Here is a 21,627-nt window from a genome sequence, read left to right on the forward strand (position 1 = left end):
TTCCCCCATTTGTAAATTTAATGTACTGTTACAACACCAATGGATCAATAAAAAAAGACTTTTCTTTCTACTCTTCTCTCTAGCATATGTGTACTCTGCTCTCTCTCTTAAATTCAAAATTTAATTTTGAAGTTTTTGTTAATTAACAAAAGAATAAACAATTTTCAAAATTGAATTTGTAACATAAATTGTGTTTACTTTAAATAAAAATTTCAAATCAAAAATGAAATTCAAAAAGTCCAATTACTTTTTTTATTTTATTACCTAACTACTTAATCCACTAAACATCATTTTCTTAGACTCTGTGCCCAAAAGTTCCGCCTCAACCGTAGAGGAACGGAGGGAGTAGTAACTAAAAAAACGACTATGGATCGATTAATTTGGAATAGAAGAATAGAAAATTATACTATCGCAATTTTGAGAAAAGTCCAATGGACCAAAAATAAATAAATACTGTACCAAAATTGAATGGACTGATCAATGATCAAACACCAATCAGTTAACACGTGGGATTGTTAATCTAATTTTGCCACGTGCAAATTTTATTTCAGCAGGTCCCACCTATAACCATTTCTCGTAATCATATTTTGGATTTAAATTTATCCAAATATTCTCGCTAAAATCACAGTGCTTCACTATCTTCATCCATAAACATTGATACATTCACCACATTTAGCTGTTTCCCATCATTATCCATTGTCAATTATGTCATCTACTTTGCATTCTCCGCTATCCTCCACTCTCTCTCCAACTTCATCTCTCCAGGCAAATCCCAAACTCTCACACCTTTCTTTGTACATGTATGTATGCTTTAATTACCTGGTGGCGATTGATATGTGTGTATGTGTGTGTAATGTTCCCGGTAGGTGAAGAGACTGCGGATTCCAGCTCGCTCGGTAGATTCGGCTGTCGTTTTCAAGCCTCGGCGGTTTTACCCTTCGATTCGAGCTGCTGCTAACTTCTCTTCGTCGGTCGACACCGGTGCATTTTTCGTTATTTCTTTGTTTTGATTTTTTTTCTTGTTTTGTTACATTTTATTAGTGGATTCCGGTCTTGGAATTAGGTTTGAGCACCGAATTGGATGCCGTTACGAGTTACAGCGAAATTGTTCCGGACACGGTCGTTTTTGATGATTTCGAGAGGTGGGGTTTCAAAATCGTGAAATGAATAGCTACAAAAATCTCGATTTACATTTATGTTTACGTGTAATGTGTGTATTGGTGTTTCTTTTTGTTATACTGTTCCTAATTTACTGATTATATCTTAAAATCTACAGGTTTCCTCCTACCGCTGCCACTGTTAGTTCCTCTTTACTCCTGGGTATTTGTAGCCTTCCCGATACTAAATTCAGGGTAATTATCCAGATTTTATTTCAGTAAACTGATAAACTTGGCTGGTAGTAGTACTTTTTATTACTTTGCCTCTTTCTTAATTTTTTCAGGTTAAATTCTATTTAGGTAGATATAAACTCTTCTAGTTTACATGTTGAACTAAGAATTAGGTACAAGTCCACTAGCGAAAACCTTCCTTCCGTAACAATATTGCTTTACTAAATTTAATTTTCAGTGAGGACTTCAGCTATCTCCTTGTTTCCTCGTTCCAATCACGTCGATTAACCATTCCTGTGTCAGCTTGCTCCATTTATAGACTGTCCATTTGGATAACCAATTCCTGTATCTGCTCCCATTTAAAGACTGTCCATTTGGAGAACCAATTCCTGTATCAGCTCCCATTTAAAGACTTTACATATTAAGCTCCATATAAAAGATAGCTCTGTTCCTACCACTATATAATCATAGGAGTAAAAGAAAACTCAAAGAGTTAACAGTGGATTTGGTTAGGGTTAGGGATGAGTAACATTACGTGTATATTTGTATCTAAAAAAACTTGAGTCACTTACTTGTACTCTAGCAAAAAGGTCACTTTTCCCGATAATATATGAGAACATAAGGAAGAAGATAATAAATGCGTTATGGTACATTTTAGTAAAGGATGCTCATACTTTTAAATTCCTCGTTTTTACTTTTATTTGAGAAACATAGGAATTTTGAGACTAAGAAACACTTAAACTCTCATTGCTAAATAGATGAAATTCAGTTTATTCTTTCATTTTATAGAGCGCTGTTGATACTGCATTGGCTGATTCAGAGTGTTATGCCTTTGAAAAATCTGATGATCGAATATCTTGCTTCGTCAACAAGGTAGGTCCTGTAAATTGCACATGCAGTTAATAGCATGAATTTTGTATGAGGTTATGAACATGTTACTGCATGCATTATTTGGGTGTGTATTTAATCATTGTTGTGTTATGATAGGCTTTTGTGAATGTTGGAGGTGATCTTGCAAAGCTTGTGCCTGGTCGCGTTTCTACTGAAGTTGATGCTCGTCTTGCATATGACACTCAAGCCATTGTTCAAAAGGTTACATTTGATTGATTATTCATTTTGGTCTTATGTCTTCTGCCTCTCAACTTGCTAAGCTATAATGTTGCTCAACCATATAATAGTAATTTAATAGCACTTTATTTACTGTTGCATAGTATAATATAGCTTATAAATATTTTCACCAACGTTACCTAAATATATAATCTCACAAACCTTCTTTTATTTGCATACATGATCTCACCAGAAGGTTCGTTGATCAACAGTTTGAATTTGCTTTTTCAGGTACATGACCTTTCGAAATTATATAACAAGATTGGTGTATCTTCCGAGCGTTTGTTGTTCAAAATTCCTGCGACTTGGCAAGTTAGTGTTTCCTACTTTAATATAGTGATTTCACTTCTTAGAACAGCTGAATAGTTGAACCAAAATTGAGTTATTATTTCTGATCATGTCTACCTGTTTTATCACTTTGCTTTATGCTTTTCTAGGGAATTGAAGCATCAAGGATATTGGAGTTGGAAGGCATTCAGACACATATGACTTTTGTCTACAGGTATTGAGCATATCGCTACATAACTTTGAAACTATAGCATTTAAAAGATTCTAGAGAAAATAACTACACTAACTATGGACACCTTAAAAGTTCTAGTGATGGAAGACTAGTTTATTAGGAGTATCAAATAAGAAAGGAAACCCCGGAAACCCTGTGTACCTTCTCCCTAGCAACTGTACTGATTACAAGATTAATCGAAACATTACCCTAACTTAAAACTTCTGCCTACCTAATAGCAACATGCATTGATAACATCCCATCATATGACTGGCCCTAGAGGCACTTGAGATAATTGAAACAACATAATTAAATAGTACATCGTCCTCTTACTGTGTTAAACAATGTACAACACATGCTGATTATATTCTGCACTACGATGTTCAATGATAAACTAGGATTGACCGATCATTATCTACACCATCCTTATGCGCGAAACAACTTTACTCTTAAGACAGAAATGTGGAAATTGGCCTTAAAACTCCCAACGATGTAGCCCTATCAACTTATCAATCCCACAGCTTAATAAAGACTTGGACCACACGTTCATCCTCCCGCGAAGATTTTGTCTACATATCACACACTGATTCTTTTACCAGCAAATCTGATGACGACGATTCGACGAATACGGACCTCATTATTCTCATCCAGTACCTTCAACTGGGAGACGTGGTAAAAACGTAAAATTAGACGAAGACGAGTCAACACAGGTAACTGAAACCGATAAGCTACAGCACTCACTCTGCCAATAACCTTAAAAGGACAAAAGTAGTAGGAGCAAGCTTGATATTTATCTGCTGAAAATGTGACTCATCTTGTGGGGTGTTATTTCATAAAAACCTTATCTCATATTGAAATTGGATATTCCAACATTGTTTGTTGGCAGCCTAACAAATGAATGTTTCAAGATTTTGTCCCTCTATAAGAGATCACAGGTGGGAGTTTTTACTCAAATTTCTCTAGGAAAAAAATGAAGTATAGTCAGGTGAACAACCATATGCCACCTCAAATGTTTGTTGTCCCTGAGTGAAAACTCATACTCCCTCCGTTCCCTTATAGTTGAGCCATTTTTCCATTTCGGGAAGTTCCTTCATAGTTGAGTGATGTGTAATTTTCGAGCTTTTATATTAATGGATTATTAACACACAAGTTTAATAAAATAGCTCTAATATTACAATCTATCTGCAAGAGTACAGAGTTGACTGTAGTACTTCGAGTGTCGAACCAGAGGCGTAGGTTATTTAATAAGAATTTACAAAATTAATAAACTAAATTTACAAACTAAGGTACGAAAATGGAGAAAGATGTCACTCCAAGTTGCTCACGAGGCTTGTATTATTCTACACCTTTAACAATGAAACATACGAAGGGATTAAAACATCAACCTAATCGCGTGCACTGAACATGTTTGCGACGTATAATTCACAGTCAGCTGAACACTTGTTCCATGAATTAATTTTCAATGATATTAAATTCCTGCGGAAGCGCGGGAATAAAAGATCATCTACTATAGTCACCTACTTAATCCACTATCAAATTATCCTCTGAACAATTCTAATTTGATAGCAATCCAACAATCAATCAATCCTAAACTATGTTAAAGAGACAATAGCAAAGGACCAAAACAACACTACATTATTAGCCAAAAACATAGTGAATGATATTAAGCTCATTGTTGGAAACAATCACATGAGATCAATGGCGTAAAAACATCCATACAAGCCTAGATTACAACTTGGAGCAACAAAGGAAGCTTAGCCTAAACACATGGTGAATTTGCAATTAAAACCGTAGGATTCAAGCTCTTGATGAGTGGAGTTGGGATTTGGAGTCGGATCGTCGGAGAGTAGGCCGGACCTTCCTCCTCCCTTTTCTCTCCTCTCCCGTCGTCTATCCCCCTCTCTCTCTCCAATCCCCCTCCTTTTTTTTCCAGAACCATCACATCACCTTTTCTTTTTCTAATCCATTCCTCTCTCCTCCCTTTTTCCCTTTTTCCATGCCTTTCTGCCTTTTTTTCTTCTTGGAAAAGGAAACTGCCGTATGAAACTGCCAATTTGCAGTTCAAATCACCTACCCGGCCGGGTAGATTTTTGCAGCTGAAATTTGACCCGGCCGGGTGGCCATCTTTGAGACGTTGCTGGAATTTTCGTGCCTCGCGAAAATCACCCGGCCGGGTGTATTATTGGGCATGAAATTAACCCGGCCGGGTGGCCAATTTTGAGAGCTTTCTGGACAGCTTTTTCACAATCCGAGCTTCATTCTTTGTTTCACCATTTATTCTTCCTACACCACAAAACATACTTTTGAAAGCATCAAACTATATAAATCATGTAAAGTTAGGGGAATAAAAATGTACAATTTGATTCACATCATTGAGTCATTTCCATATATAGTAACCTTTTTCTCTTTCTTACTTTACTCTCTCTTACTTTATTTTCTCCATTTTATTCACTTTTTACTTTATTCTCTCTACTTTTTTCCCCTCTCTTACTTATTTATCTATTTATTTAACACACTCAACATCCTTTCTTAAATTCCATGCCGAAAAGTTTCGCCTCAACTATGAGGGAACGGAGGGAGTATTAAAGCAACTTTGGCCCTTAAAAGCAAAGTGCTCTATCACATCAGCTGTTTTGAAGAAAACCAAGACACATAAGCAATGTTAACTCATTCCTAATGACCTCAAGGACTGCTGAACCTGATGATTGATTTCTGATTTCTCTAGGTAGTACCTAAAACCTGTGCCCCTCAAGGACAACCCTACATATGAATGGCATAAGAGCCACTTGACAGTAATTGGAAAGTAACATATTTGATTAAAGTCCAGCATCTTTCCATGCTAAAGACAAGTACTACATAGGTGAAGTCGCCTGATGATGCTAAACTTGGAATTTTTAGATCTCTATTCATTATGTTTTTATGACAAAACTTTCAAATTCATAATATTGTATGTGATTCAAAAGTTATCTGTTTTATTTTTTATTTTTTTGAATTTATTTTCTTGTACTTATACTAAAAAAAGTAAGGTAGTGTCGATTAAAGCTTCTGTGGATTTTTTATTAACCAGTAACCACTTAAGAGTTAAGTCAATAATAAAATTATACAACTTGGGGGGTGAAGGTGGGGGGGGGGGGGTCTATATCTAGTTTCTGTAGCTATCTTATTTCTTTTAGCAGGGGCAGTCGTATGTACAAGTTCTTATTTGATCGCCTATTAGCCATACTCAATCCCATCGAGGAGTTGCTATTTCTATGTTTCTCCAGAAAGGACTGCTGCCTAACGGCTACACCAGCACATTAGCCTCTCTTGTTCCTTGTAGCCAGAATACATCTAAATCAGCCATGCCCTTGCCGCAGCCTCCTTTTATTTCCTTGATGCTGCTGCCTGCTTCTCTTGTTGATAGATTTGCTTTGGTGGCTTCTACTCCTCTGACTCAGAAAACTGAGGCTCACCTTGTAGCAAGGGGATTGGGGAATATGGATCTGCTGATCAATATATAACTTGAACGAGTTTCAAACATTTGATCTCTTCAATATCAGACAGCCACACAAAAAGGCTCATGTCCGCAAGCAATGACTATGACCTCCCTCCTAAAATGACAATGATGATTATGAAGTGACACATACAACAGAAGTTATGGGTCCTGTTGAACTCCATATATTTTATGTGCCGGCATTCTCCACTTACAACAGCATGCCTCTTTCTTGTAAAATATCTCACAACCGCATTAATGTGTATCAACAGTTTTTGCCAGGCTGCTGCTGCAGCTCAAGCCGGAGCTTCCATCATTCAAATTTTTGTCGGTCGCCTTAGGGTAATTCATTCTTGAATTAATTTGTGCTCAATTGTAATTTATTTACTATGGTTAAATAAGTGACTCTGTTCTTTATTAGGACTGGGCCCGCAACCATACTGGTGATTCTGAAGTAGAAGCTGCTCTCAGTAAAGGAGAAGATCCTGGGTTGGCTTTGGTCAGTTTTTCCTGTTGCAAAACCTATACCAACTAGACTATCTTGAATTTTCTGAATTTGCTGCCAGTTTTTCCTGATTAATTAAGTTTTTCCACATCTGGTCACAAGTTCCATTGTTGTAACTTGTAAATATCATTTAATTAAACACAGTTTGAGTTTTCTGTTAAAAATAGTGATATTTTTGTTCAAAATTTTTTTAGCTGGAGAATATGATTACTATTCTGTATAAATTGAAACATTTTTGTTAAAAGGTTAATAGTCATGATTTCTGATTTGTTGTCAATAACTTCTACTTTATTCTTAGTTCATTGTTGCATTTATTTAATATGAGAAGGGAAAGGTCGAACTTTTATTGGTACTATCATGATTTCAGGTTACAAAGACCTATAATTATATTCATAAATATGGACACAAGTCGAAATTGATGGCAGCCGCAATTCGTAACAAGCAAGACGTGTTTAATCTATTAGGGTAATATTCCTGTCACGAGCTTGTAGTTATCAGTTAGTTGTATATGACGGTTTCTCTTTTGCAGGGTTGATTACATTATCTGCCCATTGAAGATATTGCAGGTGCTTAAGGAATCAGTGACACCTCCTGATGAGAAATATTCTCTTATAAGGAGGCTATCACCACAAACTGCAGTCTCCTATAATTTTAGCAATGAAGAGGTTTGCTTGCTTTAATGCTGTTTATATAATATAGATATACTACTATAAGAAAAGACTTGAACCTTGAAACACTAAGCGGGCGTTTACTTTGAGTGCTATGATTAAATGTTAAAAATAATCCAAGCTACTTGTTTGACCATCTTATCGTTCAGATACTCAATCCTATATTTTATCAATCTATCCCATCACTCAAAGTAAATGCCCCCTAAAAGAAAAGAAAAAACTTTATTTTACTCACATCAGGTGTCAGTGAGTTCTCTGAATGCATTTTACCCTACATGAGTTCCAATTTTTTAGGCAAACCTTGTTTCATCTTTGCTCATGTGTGACTGTTACAGTTGTCATGGATATATCCTTGTTTTTAGACATTAAAAAGCTTTATCTCTCCCTTCCTAATAAAAATGTATCTATAGGGCATTCTTGACTAAATTCAAAATTGTTCCTCTGCCTCCCCCCCCCCCCCCCGAATCTTTTGTTTTATTTGAGGTGGCAAGAATCAATGCCGCATATTTCTTTCCAACAGTAACATAATAATTCTTGTACCAAAATGAGTTGCTGGACATTTTTGTGACTTTTGTGGAACGCTGGGTATATGATTATGTAATTAGTTAAACACTGGTACATTTTTTTAAAAAGTGATCACTGATTAAAATCTGGACATTATGCTATTTTTACCCAAAATAATTGAACCACTAGGTTTTGGTCTCCTGTGTAGATTATGGTTGTTCCTTCATAGGAAATTTGAGATTTGGGGTAAGAAACCATAAGCCTAAACAACATTTACACACCACACAGGAGTCTTTCTTTAGCCTATCCTCTGGATCTGGTCATGGAACCATCAAACAAGAATTGGAATAAATGGTTTATATTGGTATATGTTTAGTGTAGTGGTGGAAATTATAACATGGCCTGGGAAATGCATGGGATCAATCTGTGACTATCTTTAGACGTAATGAGCTTGAGATGTCTTTAGATGTTTGTTGGGGAAGATAACCTCAGAGCTCCTCTCTCTGTCCTTATCCTAGAAGATTAAGTCGATATACAAAGTGGAACCGAACCTTGCACTCATTCTTTATTGCTCTATTCAATGCACAATTAACACAAAATTCAAAGCTTTCCAGTGTTTAAAAATAATGCTGTTATAATTAGTTATTTCAGATATTCTGGCCTTGTACATATGTTTCCTACCTTTTGAAAATTCCTTTTTCTTCTGTACCTGAAGATTAACCTAATCATGCTCAAATGGCAAATCAATTTTCAGCTTGTCAACTGGGACGAGAATAGCTTTGCCTCTGCTTTGGGACCTGCAGCGATGGGGCTTCTAACAGCTGGAATGGATGGGTATGCTAGCCAATCGACGCGGGTTGAAGAATTATTCGACAAAATCTGGCCACCCCCTAATGTGTAAAGGTATCATGAAGTAGAAGATTTTCAGTGGTGGAATTAAGGTGGTAAAGAGAGTTAGCTGCGAGATCTTTTGTTATAAATCTTTTTACTCTGGTGAATTTGGCTGTGAAGTTCCTCAAACTGTCTCTCCAAAATCCACGGGATATTTAACTAATTTTGTGGATCGGTATCTTCAGCTCTTCTCTTCGCATAATTCAGTCGTGCTTGATACTTTTTAGGTGCAGATTTTTGGTAAGGAAGCAGTATAATCAACCGTATTTTGGAGCAATGACAATTGACAACTTTACTAAGACCATCTCCAACCATACTCCAAAATGAGTTTTGGTGTAGAAATCTTCTCTAATGAGTTTTGGTGTAGAAATCTTCTCCAACCATACACTACACTCAAATCCATTTTTGGTGTTTTTTGTGAAACAACACCGAATATGGTGTTACAACAAAAAAATTATGAGACAAAAACTAAAAAATGGTGTAAGTTTTGAATTTGGTGTAAATGATTGGACTAAAACTACTTTTTGGTGTGACGTATATTCAAAAATGGGTTTGAGTTTGGGGTAAATAGGTGGAGATGATTTAACTGAAATGTTTAATAAGATTAAATTTAAGTAATATTTTTTAAAATTCAAATGTTAAAAATTAAATAAAAGACGGACACAATTCATGCCTCCACTATTTTTTAAATTATTTTATTTTGTTTCATTGGTTCGTTGTTGAAAAATAGTTTTATTTTTTAAATTTATTGACAATAAATTACTCCGTTATTTTATTTACAACTTATATTTTTTCAATTAAACATAACTAAACAATATTAATGATATGGATTTGACTTCTAACTAATATTTTAACTATTTCCCACTTTCTATTACTAGTTTAAAAGACTGATGGAGTTATAAATATGAACAATATAAGTAATATACGATCAAGATATAAATGAATAATGAACAATATAAGTGCTTTAAATTTAAGTACCTATACATGGAGAACTATATGCTACATACCTTATATGAGCTCCTTATGCGATCACTAATCTCGTTTAACGCACTTTTAGTATTGTTCATTTTTATTTATATATTTAGTTTGATTCAAATACATTAAAAATGTTATTGAAAATTTTAATTTCATATAATTCATAAAAATCAAAGTTCGATTTGCTCGTTTTCTCTACAATTTTAAATAAATTAATAAAATAATAAATCAAGCTTTAATTTTTATGAATTTTGTGAAATAAAAAATAATAATATTTTTAATGTATTATGATCAAACTAAATATATACTAAATCAAAACGAACAATGATAAAGGTGTGTCAAACGAGAGTGATGCTCATATAAAAATAAAGTATGTAGCATATCATTCGTCATTATACATGTATACAAAATACAAATGCTGGTAAATATATAAATATAGTGTGTGTACAGTGTGTGCACAAGTTTTTCAAAATTAATTTCATACCAATTAGTACTTCATTTTACCAAATAGAAGGTTTGAAATTGAATTAGAATTCAATTCGTTGTAATTTAATATCATAAAATACTAATTCCAGTTCACTTCCATTCTAATTTCGTGTACTAAAAAAGAGCCTAAGAGCATCTTCAAATAGGAAAAGTAAATAAAAGAGGTATATCCTTTATTTATCTTCTCAAAAAGTGAAATATACCTTTTTAAAAATCAGGACATTCCAAAGAGAAGGTACATAGAAAGGTAAATTATTTTCTAAAATAAAATAATAGTACAACGTGCATTCCAAAACATAAATGTGTAATACCTCTCAAATACCTTTCTCTTTGGAGAATGGTTTTTCAGGAAAAGAAACAAATATGGTAGTTATAGGATTTTACCTCTCAATTGATGGAGAGGTAAAGATATCTCCTCAAAATGAAAAAAAATGTATATTACCTTCTCAAATACTCTCCCTTTCTAGAATGGTTTTTTAATTAAAAAAAAGGATAAGTGTGCTAGTTATATAAATTATCTATTCATTTCCATCCACAACGTTGTTGTTATACCGTTCCTTAAACTACTATTTGCGGACCCCACTATACTTTTTTACTCCATTTCTTAACTAAGGAACATAACCTGCAACCCTCCGTTCCTTATCCGTTCCTTATATTACTATTCATTCAATTTCATTTTTTATTTTTATTTCCAACCCAATTCAATTGAAACAAATACACCTCATTAAAAAACACACAACATAAAAAAAATACAACTTAAAATTTAAAAAAATAAAAAACACACAATTAAAATCCTAAAAATTAAACGTTGCATAATTTAAAATATAAATTTAAAGAAAAAAAAACTACTCCGCCGGCGAATCATCCCCCGAAGGCGGTGGAGGTGCAATAGGAGGCGGAAGGCCAAGTTGTGCTGCCATATACACAATTCCGTTCCACCAGGCTTGGTATTGGGAGGGCGAGAAGCGGGAAGTGTCCGCCATTGTGGCAGTCATGTACACCGCCATAAGGGTGTTCGAGCCTCCCCCGAGCCCGATCCCGAGCCCGCCTGGCTTGATTCGCCTCGACCCTACCTCGCTCTAGCCGCTTTCGCCGCCTTCGTCCCTTGAGGCTGACGGCGACCATGGCTGGATACCACGGCATCGCTGGCCGTGCCCGCAAACTCCTGCGGTGCACCCTCTTGTGCGCCGCTGCCCTCACCGGTGTCACCAGACGAGTATTGGCCACTCGCCGTGTGCTTCATGCGCTTTGAGGTTGAGCCCGAGCTGGAGCGGACACCGCCGGCCCACCTTTCTTCGTCCTTGACGACCTGCCAAATATCAACATATTTGAATTGTTTACCGGTGTCCTGGTTGTAGACGTGCAAAGCCGCCCTCAGAATGTTGGCTCCCGAAGCTCCGCTTTGGTAGTGCGCCGCTTCAGTCGAGTAGATGCCGCAGAATTTTTTGACCTGTTTGTCGACTCGGCCAAAGTGAGAGCGGAACATCTTATATGTGCGCTTCCGGGACCCTTTCGGCTTAATCTGGTGGTAGATCTCGGTGACCTTTTCTCAGAAGCACTTGTTGGGTTGTTGATTCCCGACGACAGGATCGTACGAGACGGTGATCCAGGCGTTGTACACCGTTATCGTTTCGTTGTTGCTGTACGGATGCCGACCTAGATCCTCCTCTTCCTCCTTCTCCTCCTCCTCCTCCTCGCCCGCCTCCGACTCTTCCCTGGAGCTTTCATCGCCTCGACCTCCTCCCCCTCCTCGGCCTACTCCCAGAGTGGGTTCAACGGGGAAAATCCTCCTGAATCTGGGATAATCCATGCGAATACCGCGTGGCGGAGGGACGAGCGTATGCATCCACGTCAAAAGTGGGTGGTTGGTACCCACCCGATGTCGCCGAACCCTGGGTGCTCGGCGTCGACGAATCGGAACCACCCAGTGTGTTGTACATGGTCTCCCAATCGTTAAACGTGTTGAAATCCCACTCGCCGGAGCCGCCACCGCCGTAGTTGCCGTCGCCGGACATTTTATGATGAGATGTTAGATAAAAATTGGAGAGGAAATGAAGTTGATTTAGGAATAATAGATATGAATTTTTTTAAAAAAAATTCGTTAATTAATTTTAAATAATGATAAAAAATAAAAAAAATTATTTTCCAAATCCCAAAAATATGGCCATTTTTTTGCCCGTTTTTCTGATTTTTTTTTTTATTTTTTCCCCAAAATCATCCATAAATACACACATTCATCATCCATTTATCACATCAAATCATCTCTCATTCATAATTCTCATACAAACTATCAACACATTCATCCCTCACTCAAAACCTCAAATGGATTTCACCTATATTATGGCGGAAGCGGAGCGCGAAGAACAAGAATACTACGAACAACATCGTGCCGCTTACGAAGCATATGTCGCGGCGAATACCCCCGCTCCTCCTCAACGAACTAGATCAAATCGCCGCTACATCCATCGTGACCGGGAGGGAGCCCACGAAAAGCTCGTTGCCGACTACTTTGCCGACCAGCCGCGGTTTCCGGCAGATTACTTCAGGCGCCGTTTTCGCATGTCAAAGCGCTTGTTCATGCGAATTGTCAACACATTGTCCGCACGTGTTGAATTCTTCCAAACAGGTCCAGATGCAGTCGGCCGACAAAGTATCACGCCGTTGCAGAAGTGTACGTGTGCCATCTGACAACTCGATACTGGGCAAACAGCCGAAATCTTCGACGAGTATTTGCATATCGGTGAGTCCACTGGAATCCTTTGTCTAAAGAATTTTTGCGAGGGCGTTCGTTCAGCTTTCGGGGATGAATTCCTTCGGGCACCCAGCACCGATGATTGCCAACGGTTGCTTCGTCTTCACGAATCAGTCCATGCCTTTCCCGGAATGCTTGGCAGCATTGACTGCATGCATTGGAGGTGGAAGAATTGCCCGAATGCTTGGAGGGGGCAACACTTAAGCGGTCACAAAGGCGGCGGCCCAACACTTATCCTTGAGGCGGTCGCCGACTACCGCCTATGGATTTGACATGCATATTTCGGCGTTGCCGGAGCCAACAACAACTTGAACGTGCTCTATTCTTCACCACTCTTCAATGATGTGATGAATGGTGTAGCACCGGCGATCGACTTCACCATCAACGGAAATACATACCACATGAGTTACTATCTCGCCGATGGTATCTACCCAAGGTGGTCGACGTTCGTGAAGACGCTCCACAACCCGCACGACACGAGACGGGTTCTTTTTGCTCAGCGTCAAGAGTCCGCGCGGAAAGACGTCGAAAGAGCCTTCGGGGTCCTTCAAGCCCGATTCAACATTGTGAAGGCCCTGGCTCGGCTGTGGTACGTGAATAATATCGCCGACATCATGTTCACGTGTATTATCTTACACAACATGATTATAGCCGACGAAGGGCCGATGACGGCTAGCTTCTACGACGAGGATGAAGCCGGAAGCTCAACAGCGAGGTCTCCCCCACGCCGAGGTGAGCATACGACGGTTGGCCAGAGGATCGAGACAAGACACACAATGCGCGATACCCGAACCCACATTCAGTTACAAGAAGACCTAATCAACCACATGTGGATGAAATTCGGCAACGAGTAGTGGTTTTTTTTAATTTTTAGTATTTTAATTATGTAATTTTTAATTTTTAGGCTTTTAATTATGTCATTTTTATTTTATTTGTCATTTGTAATTTTATTTAGGTTTTTTAATGAATTTTATTATTATGGAAATGTTATTGTTTAATTGAATTTTAAATTAATTGTGCTCGTCCTTGTGGAAGAGCACATCTGTGGGTGTTGTGCTCTTGCCAGGGAGCAGGCAGAAAAAGTGGGGCCGGACCCATAACCGTGGCGCTGGCAAGAGCACGGCTGTGGATGCTCTGAAGTTTAACTGTTTTTGACATCTTTGATGTTTCCGGTTTCCCAATGCGTGCGCCAGCACAATCATGGGTCCCCCACCACCACGTGGACCGCCCATTTCGTTGTTTCTGCTCCTCGTCAAACCCAATGAATCGGTATTAACCAATTCTCTCCCTAAATCTTGCAAAGGCAAGGAAAAAAAGCAGCAAACACCCATCAAAATCACAAATCCCAAGCTAATTAAAGGTGCAATATTGCTCTTTAGAATCAATCTCATACAACATTAGATGCGTTAAAATCGGCAATGAAAGGCTCATTTTCAGTGCCCGGCGACTACATCTACTTCAAGTCTCAGGTTCCTTTACACAAAATCCCGGTAAGCTCTGATTTCCTTCCTCCTTTTGGGGATTTAAATATAGATTCAGTATGAAACTGTATTCACTTATCTGTCTGATTTGCTTGATTGCTCAATTGGGGAATTTTTTGTTTCTGTTCTAATCTTAATTTTGGTGGTGAAGTAGTGTTTTGAATTTTTTGGATCGTCTATGATCACTGGTCTGAAGTTCTCTTTACGTGTTATTATTGAAGTTGAGATCTTTGCTTTATTAATTGTCGTTTTGTCGAATGTGTGATGCCATCAGTTTATGAACGGAATAGATTCGAGTTAATGGAATCATGTACATGCTAGTAAGGTTTGGTATTGTCCATATTTAAGTAGAATTAGGGTTGTTCTCTTTCTGTGCGGATTTGCCACAAGCAAAGAAGGGATAAGAAAAGGTGAACAAATTTGATCACATTTTGGTGGGTGGTGGTTCCCATATTTTTATCTCATGCTCTTAAGGTTGAAATCATGGGAAAAATATCATCACATCAACACCCAATGATAACATTATCATGAATTGGAGTAAAAAGGTAGAAACAGGGACTGTCCAAATCCTCTTTCCATGTATAGAACGTGTGAAAAGAGTGCCCTTTTCAATCAAAGAGAAAAAACCCTTAATGAGTAACAAAGGCGCTGTTGGGATGAAGCTTCATATGAAGTTGTTCTTCTCGGGATCTATTGTTCAATGGGAGGGGGGCACATTCAGCACAACCTTTATGATATTGGAATATTCAGAATGAAGTATAGGATATAACCATGCTTAAAAATCTTCGTCTATTTGGCAGTTTTTTACTTTCTAATTCCTTTAGTGATGTTGGGTAATTATACAGCATGATGACAAATGCTCCTATATGTGATATGGAGGCACATTCACCCGTGTCATTTTCCATAACTGATGAGCATCTGTGAAGGACTACTATCTTGTTACTTATTAAGGCTAGCATATGCTATGCTTTTCTGATTTTCTTATAGTTGACATTATTCATGAGAAGAATGAACTTTGTATTGGGGCAACAGAAGTTATAGTTTCTCAAATTTTCAATGTAGATTGGCTCAAAGCAATGGAGATATTACGATTTTGGTCCAAAATACGTGCCTCCTTTAATCTGCCTGCCTGGTATAGCTGGAACTGCAGATGTGTACTACAAACAAATCATGTCACTATCAAATAAGGTAATGAGCTCCAGATTACTCAAATATCAAACTAGTTTATGGTTGCTTGCGGACACTTAAGTGTTTTATTGAACGGATGCTGGACTCGGAAAACTGTGACATAAGATGAGTGGCCGCAGTTCAATGAAGTACTTGTTAATCGTTGTACTTCACATCTGTGCTATTTAGATAAAAGGACCCCCATACCTATATGATTTTATTACAAATTTGAATCATTCTTCGTCGGTTCATCCATTATTTATTCATACATTATACATCTATGAGCATTTGCTTGGTGTTAAACTTTCCCTTGTTGGCTGTCTTCCAGTCACATAATATACAGTGTGACCTAGGCGCTTGACTTTCATTACAATATCCACTTTAAACTACTCCTATAAGAATGGTATTCCCTTCACAAGGTCCTATGTATACAGAGACTTCCTGATACCAATTTGCTTTCTCTTTCATGGTAACTGCACAGAACTTCCAGTGAATTTGCGTTTGCTACTTATGTAGGTGTCTATTTGCTATCTCTGTATTCAAACAATATCTCTTACTTTAACTGTTTAGCATTCACTTATTTTCTATATAAAGAAAAGAAACATGGATTAGAATTGGAGGCAAGAAAAGTCAGAATCAAGAGCCATTTGGAAAAGAAAGCACGCCGTACCCAATGGGTTCCCATGTCTGGATATCTCTTTGTTACTCGATCGTCTTAGTTTACAAGTCTTTAAGTTGTGACTTCGAGAATGTTAGCAAAAATGATGAGACAAGTTGACGAATATTGTGCTAATTTTATTTCAAGATACACTTCAATGTTTCAGATCTATTATTGTGAGATGGTCTTCCAATGCACTCCTGAAGCACATTTTGACTACAAACTACAATTATAGTAATAGGAAATTCAACACTTAAACCTGCATTATTAATTGATTATATGTCTCCATCATTCTATCTCACTGAAGTCAATAAAAGCCTATTGAATTTACCCTTTTGAGATGTTTCTATTATTCCATGTTTATTTTTCAAAATGTCTAGCTAATTCTCTCTCTCTCTCTCCCCCCCCCCCCCTCCCGAAAATGCATCTAATTAGACACCTGACATTCTGAAAACTGTCTGTTTCTTAAATCACTAAAATTTCTGTTGGCAAACAGTGCCCACAAAATTTGGGTAACCTCTATGCATGAACTGTTGGGAGTAATGTACTATTGTACTGCAGAGATTGTATACTGCATCATCAACGTGCATATTTAACTTTGTTAATGCACAACTTTCCAGCCTAGCTCCAGCTTAATTCCCGTATTTATTCTAGGGTTTAACTTCTGAGCAGAGAGATGTTATGCCTGTTTTTCCCATTGTTGATGCAGTTGTCTCTCCTTTTGAATTCTGTTGTGTGGTATTTACTTATTGGAATTTGAAGGTGATATTCATTTGAGATGGTTTCTACGATGTTCTTTCACTTGGCTTAAAGTAAAATAACTTGTTCTTGATAAGGCCATTGATTTGATTTACTAATGTCTCAGGGTTATCGAGTCATATCAGTTGATATTCCCCGTGTATGGAATAATCAAGAGTGGATCCAAGCATTTGAGAAGTTTTTGGATGTTATTGATGTCCATCATGTAAGATGTCCTTAAAAATTGCACTCAATGGGCATTAGCATCCTTATGTTAATATAGATGAAAGGACAGAGATTCTGTCATACTTATATTAGGTTGCAAGCCTATATTTTATGCTATGCTTGTGTTGAATATCATTTTGTACATAATGAGTTGTTGGCTAGAGTATTTCTCCTCTGGTTTCTTGTTTGCTTTCCCTACTTTTTTCTTGCTCATCATGAAGGGAAGAGTTTTCTTCTTGATCTCCAGATACATCTGTACGGCACATCACTTGGAGGGTTCCTGGCTCAACTTTTTGCTCAGCATCGTCCACGGAGAGTTAAATCATTGGTACTCTCAAACACATTCTTGGAGACAAGTAATTTCTCGGCAGCCATGCCTTGGGCTCCCATGTATGTCATTAATGATGCTTAGATCCTTTTCGCTTGACAAGCTAGATCTAATATAATATTTGTTTGTTTTATGTTGCATTACTTCTCCTTAATATTTCAGTTTCTGAAATGTTTCTATCTGAATTCTGAACCGGGTCTGTAATAATCTGGGCCTTAAAAGACCATTGTTGTCTACAAAAATCTATTTTAGGTGTTTCAATGTTTTTGGGTTAGGGTAAGGTTGGGGTATCAACCATTATATTTATAAGTACCAGTTTTGACATTTTTTTTATCAAATGAGGCACATTAACAGGTGTCAGTTGAAATGCTAATTCTGTAATTAGATTGTGACCTTTGCCTAGTATATCTTTTTTATCAATTGGCTTTATTTGCACTCCCACTTGGTGAAACTGCTGTATTGTCATTGTCACTACACATGCTTCTTCATTTTCCATGTGCTGTCTGTTGTCCGTAACCTTATTATAATTTATGGAAAACTTAATTTTTGACAGTGTAGGCTGGGCCCCTTCGTTTTTACTGAAACGGTATGTTCTTACTGGAATCCGTGATGGTCCTCATGAACCTTTCATTGCAGATTCAGTGGATTTTGTTGTTGCGCAGGTGAATTATTTTTAAAAGAATATGACAACTCGCGATGTCTTTTTGCTTGTAGCTTCAACTGTTGCTCTAATTTGTAACTTCTTATGCAAAACCTGTATGTGCTTGCTGGTTTCAGTTTGTGTTTGTTTTGGCACGTATTTTTAATGATTATGTATGTCCAGATGTTATAGATGTATTTTCTCCCTCAGTCTAAATTTACTCAAATAGTTCCATTGGACTTGTGTAGAAAAATTGGCTATCAAATAGTAATTGGGTTACTAGGCATTCCTAGAATAATAAATACACTTCATGTTAATGGACAACCAACCTTGATAAAGGGAATATGTGAACAAGAATACCAAAGATTCACGATTTGGTCGCTTTAATCTTTATCATCCAGGCATATGAACAGCAACTTCTTTACTAAGGTGCGTACATTGACTTCCATGCAGGTTGAGACCCTTTCTAAAGATGACTTGGCCTCAAGGTTGAGTTTAACGGTTGATTCAGCATCAGTTGGACCACTTCGGCTTTCAGATACTTTTATAACAATAATGGATGTAAGTATACTGTCATTTGGTGTGTCTAGCGATGAAGACAAGCATGTGGTTGATTTTCAAGGATGGTTCTTTATCCATAGAAATCTTTCTAACAAATAATTTCTGACAGAAAACTTGTCTAATCTTACCAATCCAAATCTTATTATTACACGGAAGAGGAGGCAATTCTCTTTTATCTCTTCTAAACAGATGTAGCAAATTTTAGCCATCTAGGCTCACCTCACATCCAGGGTATGATATGATTGAAGAGACACTAAAGAAACCAAATCTCCGTATACTTTGTTTCAAAGGAATACAGAGCGAATGCTAGATTGAATATGCGGAGGAACATGTTAACATCATGATTTTCAACTACATCGTGGAAGTTTTTAATATTTTGCTAATTGGCAGTTTTTCACATATACTTTGTTCGAACAAAACTGGTGCCAGGGGTTTCGGGATATAATTTTAAAAAATGTAGACTTATTCTAGTGATTTTATAAATTCTGTACTTCCAGTAACATAATCTAAGCTAATTTTACTTTCCAAGCATCATTTAGTAGTATCATCTTTTCCATATTCATTCTTTACTCCTATCTTTTTCAAATTCATTAACATATTATCAAGATCACTGTATCACTTTTACATTCTCTCTTTTATCTTAACAATTCTTGCTTCTTATAGTTATTTTCAGTTTCTCTTCATTGGTTTTGCCTTGAGTGTTTTAACATTTATGGCATGTTTACTCGAGGATTAGTCTAGATAGATAAAATTAGTGTAGGCTAATCCCTTGTTTACTAAGATGAATTGGAACTTTGAGATATCCCCACAGCTCTTGAATTATGATTAATATCTATCATTTGAGCTTAAATTTGCTGGATCCATATCCCATGAAAGGATGGAGTGGATAAAACCTAGTAATGAGAATTAAAATACTGATTTACTATATCTTATCAATCATGAAAAGTAAATGTCACCTTAGAATCTATTTCAATCATGAAATTAAATTCTAGTCTTCTTAGCTATTTATTTGTTTCTTGCTAAACCCTAATCAATTAGGGTAATATTGCAAACTTTATTCGAATTGTTATATTATTATATTTACTGTTTGGAATTACATTCTTTTCCAAGTTGTATTTTCATATTTCCCCTTCATAATGATTCATGGAATTAGGCAAGCATTCTTTAAATGTAGAGTATCATAAAAAATTTCCACCAAGGTTGTTATTTACTTGTGTGTCCATGACAATCGGTCTGTCCATCCCAAGCGAGTGTCACCCAGCTCTGCTGCATTGTAACGCCAGCTGATTCAGTGTGGCTGCAGCATAGAGTTGGCAAACTCTGAAAATCCAACATAAGATGCAATAAATTGTATTGTGGTTATATTTTCAGCTTTATAGCTTTTGCTGTATCGGATCACGAATCAACTTGTACTTGTGTACACCATGAAAAAAGACAACTTTTCCTGAAATCATTATTATTTCTTGTTTTGTTGAAGACCAATGACTTTTGTGCGGTTCCTCAAGAACTCAAGGATCAAGTGATCGAACGATATCCTGGTGCCAGACTAGCGAATCTCAAGTCTGGTGGAGATTTTCCTTTTCTTTCACGGCCAGATGAAGTAAATCTTCATCTTCAGGTACATACTAAATTTTGCTTATTCCATCCATACCAAATCACGACTTTCGAGACTATTTTACACTCTGGTCATAGCGATTGCATTTTGCAAAACTAATCGAGCATTAACTTGATTAATCACAGCTACATCTGAGACGAGTTGGTGTTGAAGCCCAGCCAGAATATGTCCAAGGCACCAGTAGGGATGGTGCTGGTGAGAGTTCAAGTGACCAAAACAATGAACGAGGTGGTGTGGATGATGAATCAAAAGACGAGACGAGGGACTACATTGGTGCCACAAATGAAAACAGTGGCGCCACAAATGAAAACGAATCACCTCTGGCTTTGGAAACTCCTTTTCTGGGTAATTTTGATAATGAGATTCTCAGGAATGTGCATCTATCTAATGATGAGTGATCGATGCACATGACCACTTATGCTGAAAGCTATGGCAACGAATCAGACCTTTCGTATGAATATATCATTCTTAAAATTGCTCCATTTTGCATAGATTGTACATTTATAGGATACCAGTGTTGGGAATTTAAGCATTATTTGATGTATTATTTTGTACATTAATATTGAAGTTTTCTGGATAGGGGATGTTTGTCTTGAATTTTTATCATCCATTTTCTGTGTGAGAAACCAACATTTTCCTTTGTATAATCGTATTGTGCTCCTCTGCAATTTTCTAAGTAAGCATGTTGCCATGATGGAAAACAATCCTCTCTCACACAAGACCTATACAGAGTAGTGGATTTATTATTAAAAATTCATAACCAAAATAATTGATTTAAGTGTGTATATATATTTTGAATGCAATAAGTATTTCAAACAATCTTAATGGTTGATATTATATTAGTACAAAATTTGTCCTTGAAACAATGAAAGGGAGTATAACAAAAGAAAATGAGAGTTAGGGTAAATCCACATTAATGATAGATATTTCTTTCATATTAGTTCAACACTTAATTTGTAAGGTTGAAATGATCAAATTATAAAAATGAAAAATAAAGGAAAGAAAGAGCCAAGAAAAAGGCCGAGCC

At 36.9% G+C, this 21,627-nt stretch overlaps 2 protein-coding genes across 4 annotated transcripts; both read left to right on the top strand.

Annotated features, from left to right (window-relative positions):
- The first annotated feature begins 620 nt into the window (after nt 1-620).
- LOC121768749 (transaldolase-like) lies at nt 621-9,152 on the top strand. 2 transcript variants are annotated; one of them, XM_042165290.1, is made up of 13 exons: nt 621-765; nt 867-981; nt 1,064-1,142; nt 1,277-1,352; nt 2,118-2,201; nt 2,316-2,420; nt 2,667-2,747; nt 2,873-2,937; nt 6,679-6,748; nt 6,828-6,905; nt 7,279-7,376; nt 7,441-7,576; nt 8,838-9,152. In XM_042165290.1, the coding sequence occupies exons 1-13, from the start codon at nt 706-708 to the stop codon at nt 8,982-8,984; spliced, it is 1,194 nt and encodes a 397-aa protein (XP_042021224.1). In that variant the 5' UTR covers nt 621-705; the 3' UTR covers nt 8,985-9,152. The 2 variants fall into 2 exon arrangements, with proteins under 2 accessions (XP_042021224.1, XP_042021225.1); XM_042165291.1 differs by lacking the exon at nt 2,118-2,201.
- Nucleotides 9,153-14,397: 5,245 nt separating this feature from the next.
- On the top strand, nt 14,398-21,244 carry LOC121767173 (maspardin-like). Of its 2 annotated transcripts, none has more exons than XM_042163384.1 (8): nt 14,398-14,677; nt 15,731-15,856; nt 17,359-17,457; nt 17,704-17,846; nt 18,343-18,446; nt 18,878-18,985; nt 20,463-20,603; nt 20,726-21,244. In XM_042163384.1, exons 2-8 carry the CDS (start codon nt 15,819-15,821, stop codon nt 20,996-20,998), a joined length of 906 nt encoding a protein of 301 aa, XP_042019318.1. In that variant the 5' UTR covers nt 14,398-14,677; nt 15,731-15,818; the 3' UTR covers nt 20,999-21,244. The 2 variants fall into 2 exon arrangements, with proteins under 2 accessions (XP_042019318.1, XP_042019317.1); XM_042163383.1 differs by having other exon boundaries at nt 14,402-14,677; nt 18,338-18,446.
- Nucleotides 21,245-21,627: the final 383 nt, after the last annotated feature.

This window comes from Salvia splendens, chromosome 15 (assembly GCF_004379255.2).
Source record: "Salvia splendens isolate huo1 chromosome 15, SspV2, whole genome shotgun sequence".
Taxonomy (NCBI): domain Eukaryota; kingdom Viridiplantae; phylum Streptophyta; class Magnoliopsida; order Lamiales; family Lamiaceae; genus Salvia; species Salvia splendens.

Excerpts from the sequence above, each read along its gene's own strand:
- LOC121767173 (XM_042163383.1), top strand. The coding sequence starts at position 14,606 with ATGAAAGGCTCATTTTCAGTGCCCGGCGACTACATCTACTTCAAGTCT. Across the intron at positions 14,678-15,730 it reads TTCCTTTACACAAAATCCCG|ATTGGCTCAAAGCAATGGAG; the intron begins GTAAGCTCTGAT and ends TTTTCAATGTAG. Across the intron at positions 20,604-20,725 it reads AAGTAAATCTTCATCTTCAG|CTACATCTGAGACGAGTTGG; the intron begins GTACATACTAAA and ends GATTAATCACAG.
- LOC121768749 (XM_042165290.1), top strand. The coding sequence starts at position 706 with ATGTCATCTACTTTGCATTCTCCGCTATCCTCCACTCTCTCTCCAACT. Across the intron at positions 1,353-2,117 it reads TTCCCGATACTAAATTCAGG|AGCGCTGTTGATACTGCATT; the intron begins GTAATTATCCAG and ends TTCATTTTATAG. Across the intron at positions 2,938-6,678 it reads CATATGACTTTTGTCTACAG|TTTTTGCCAGGCTGCTGCTG; the intron begins GTATTGAGCATA and ends GTGTATCAACAG.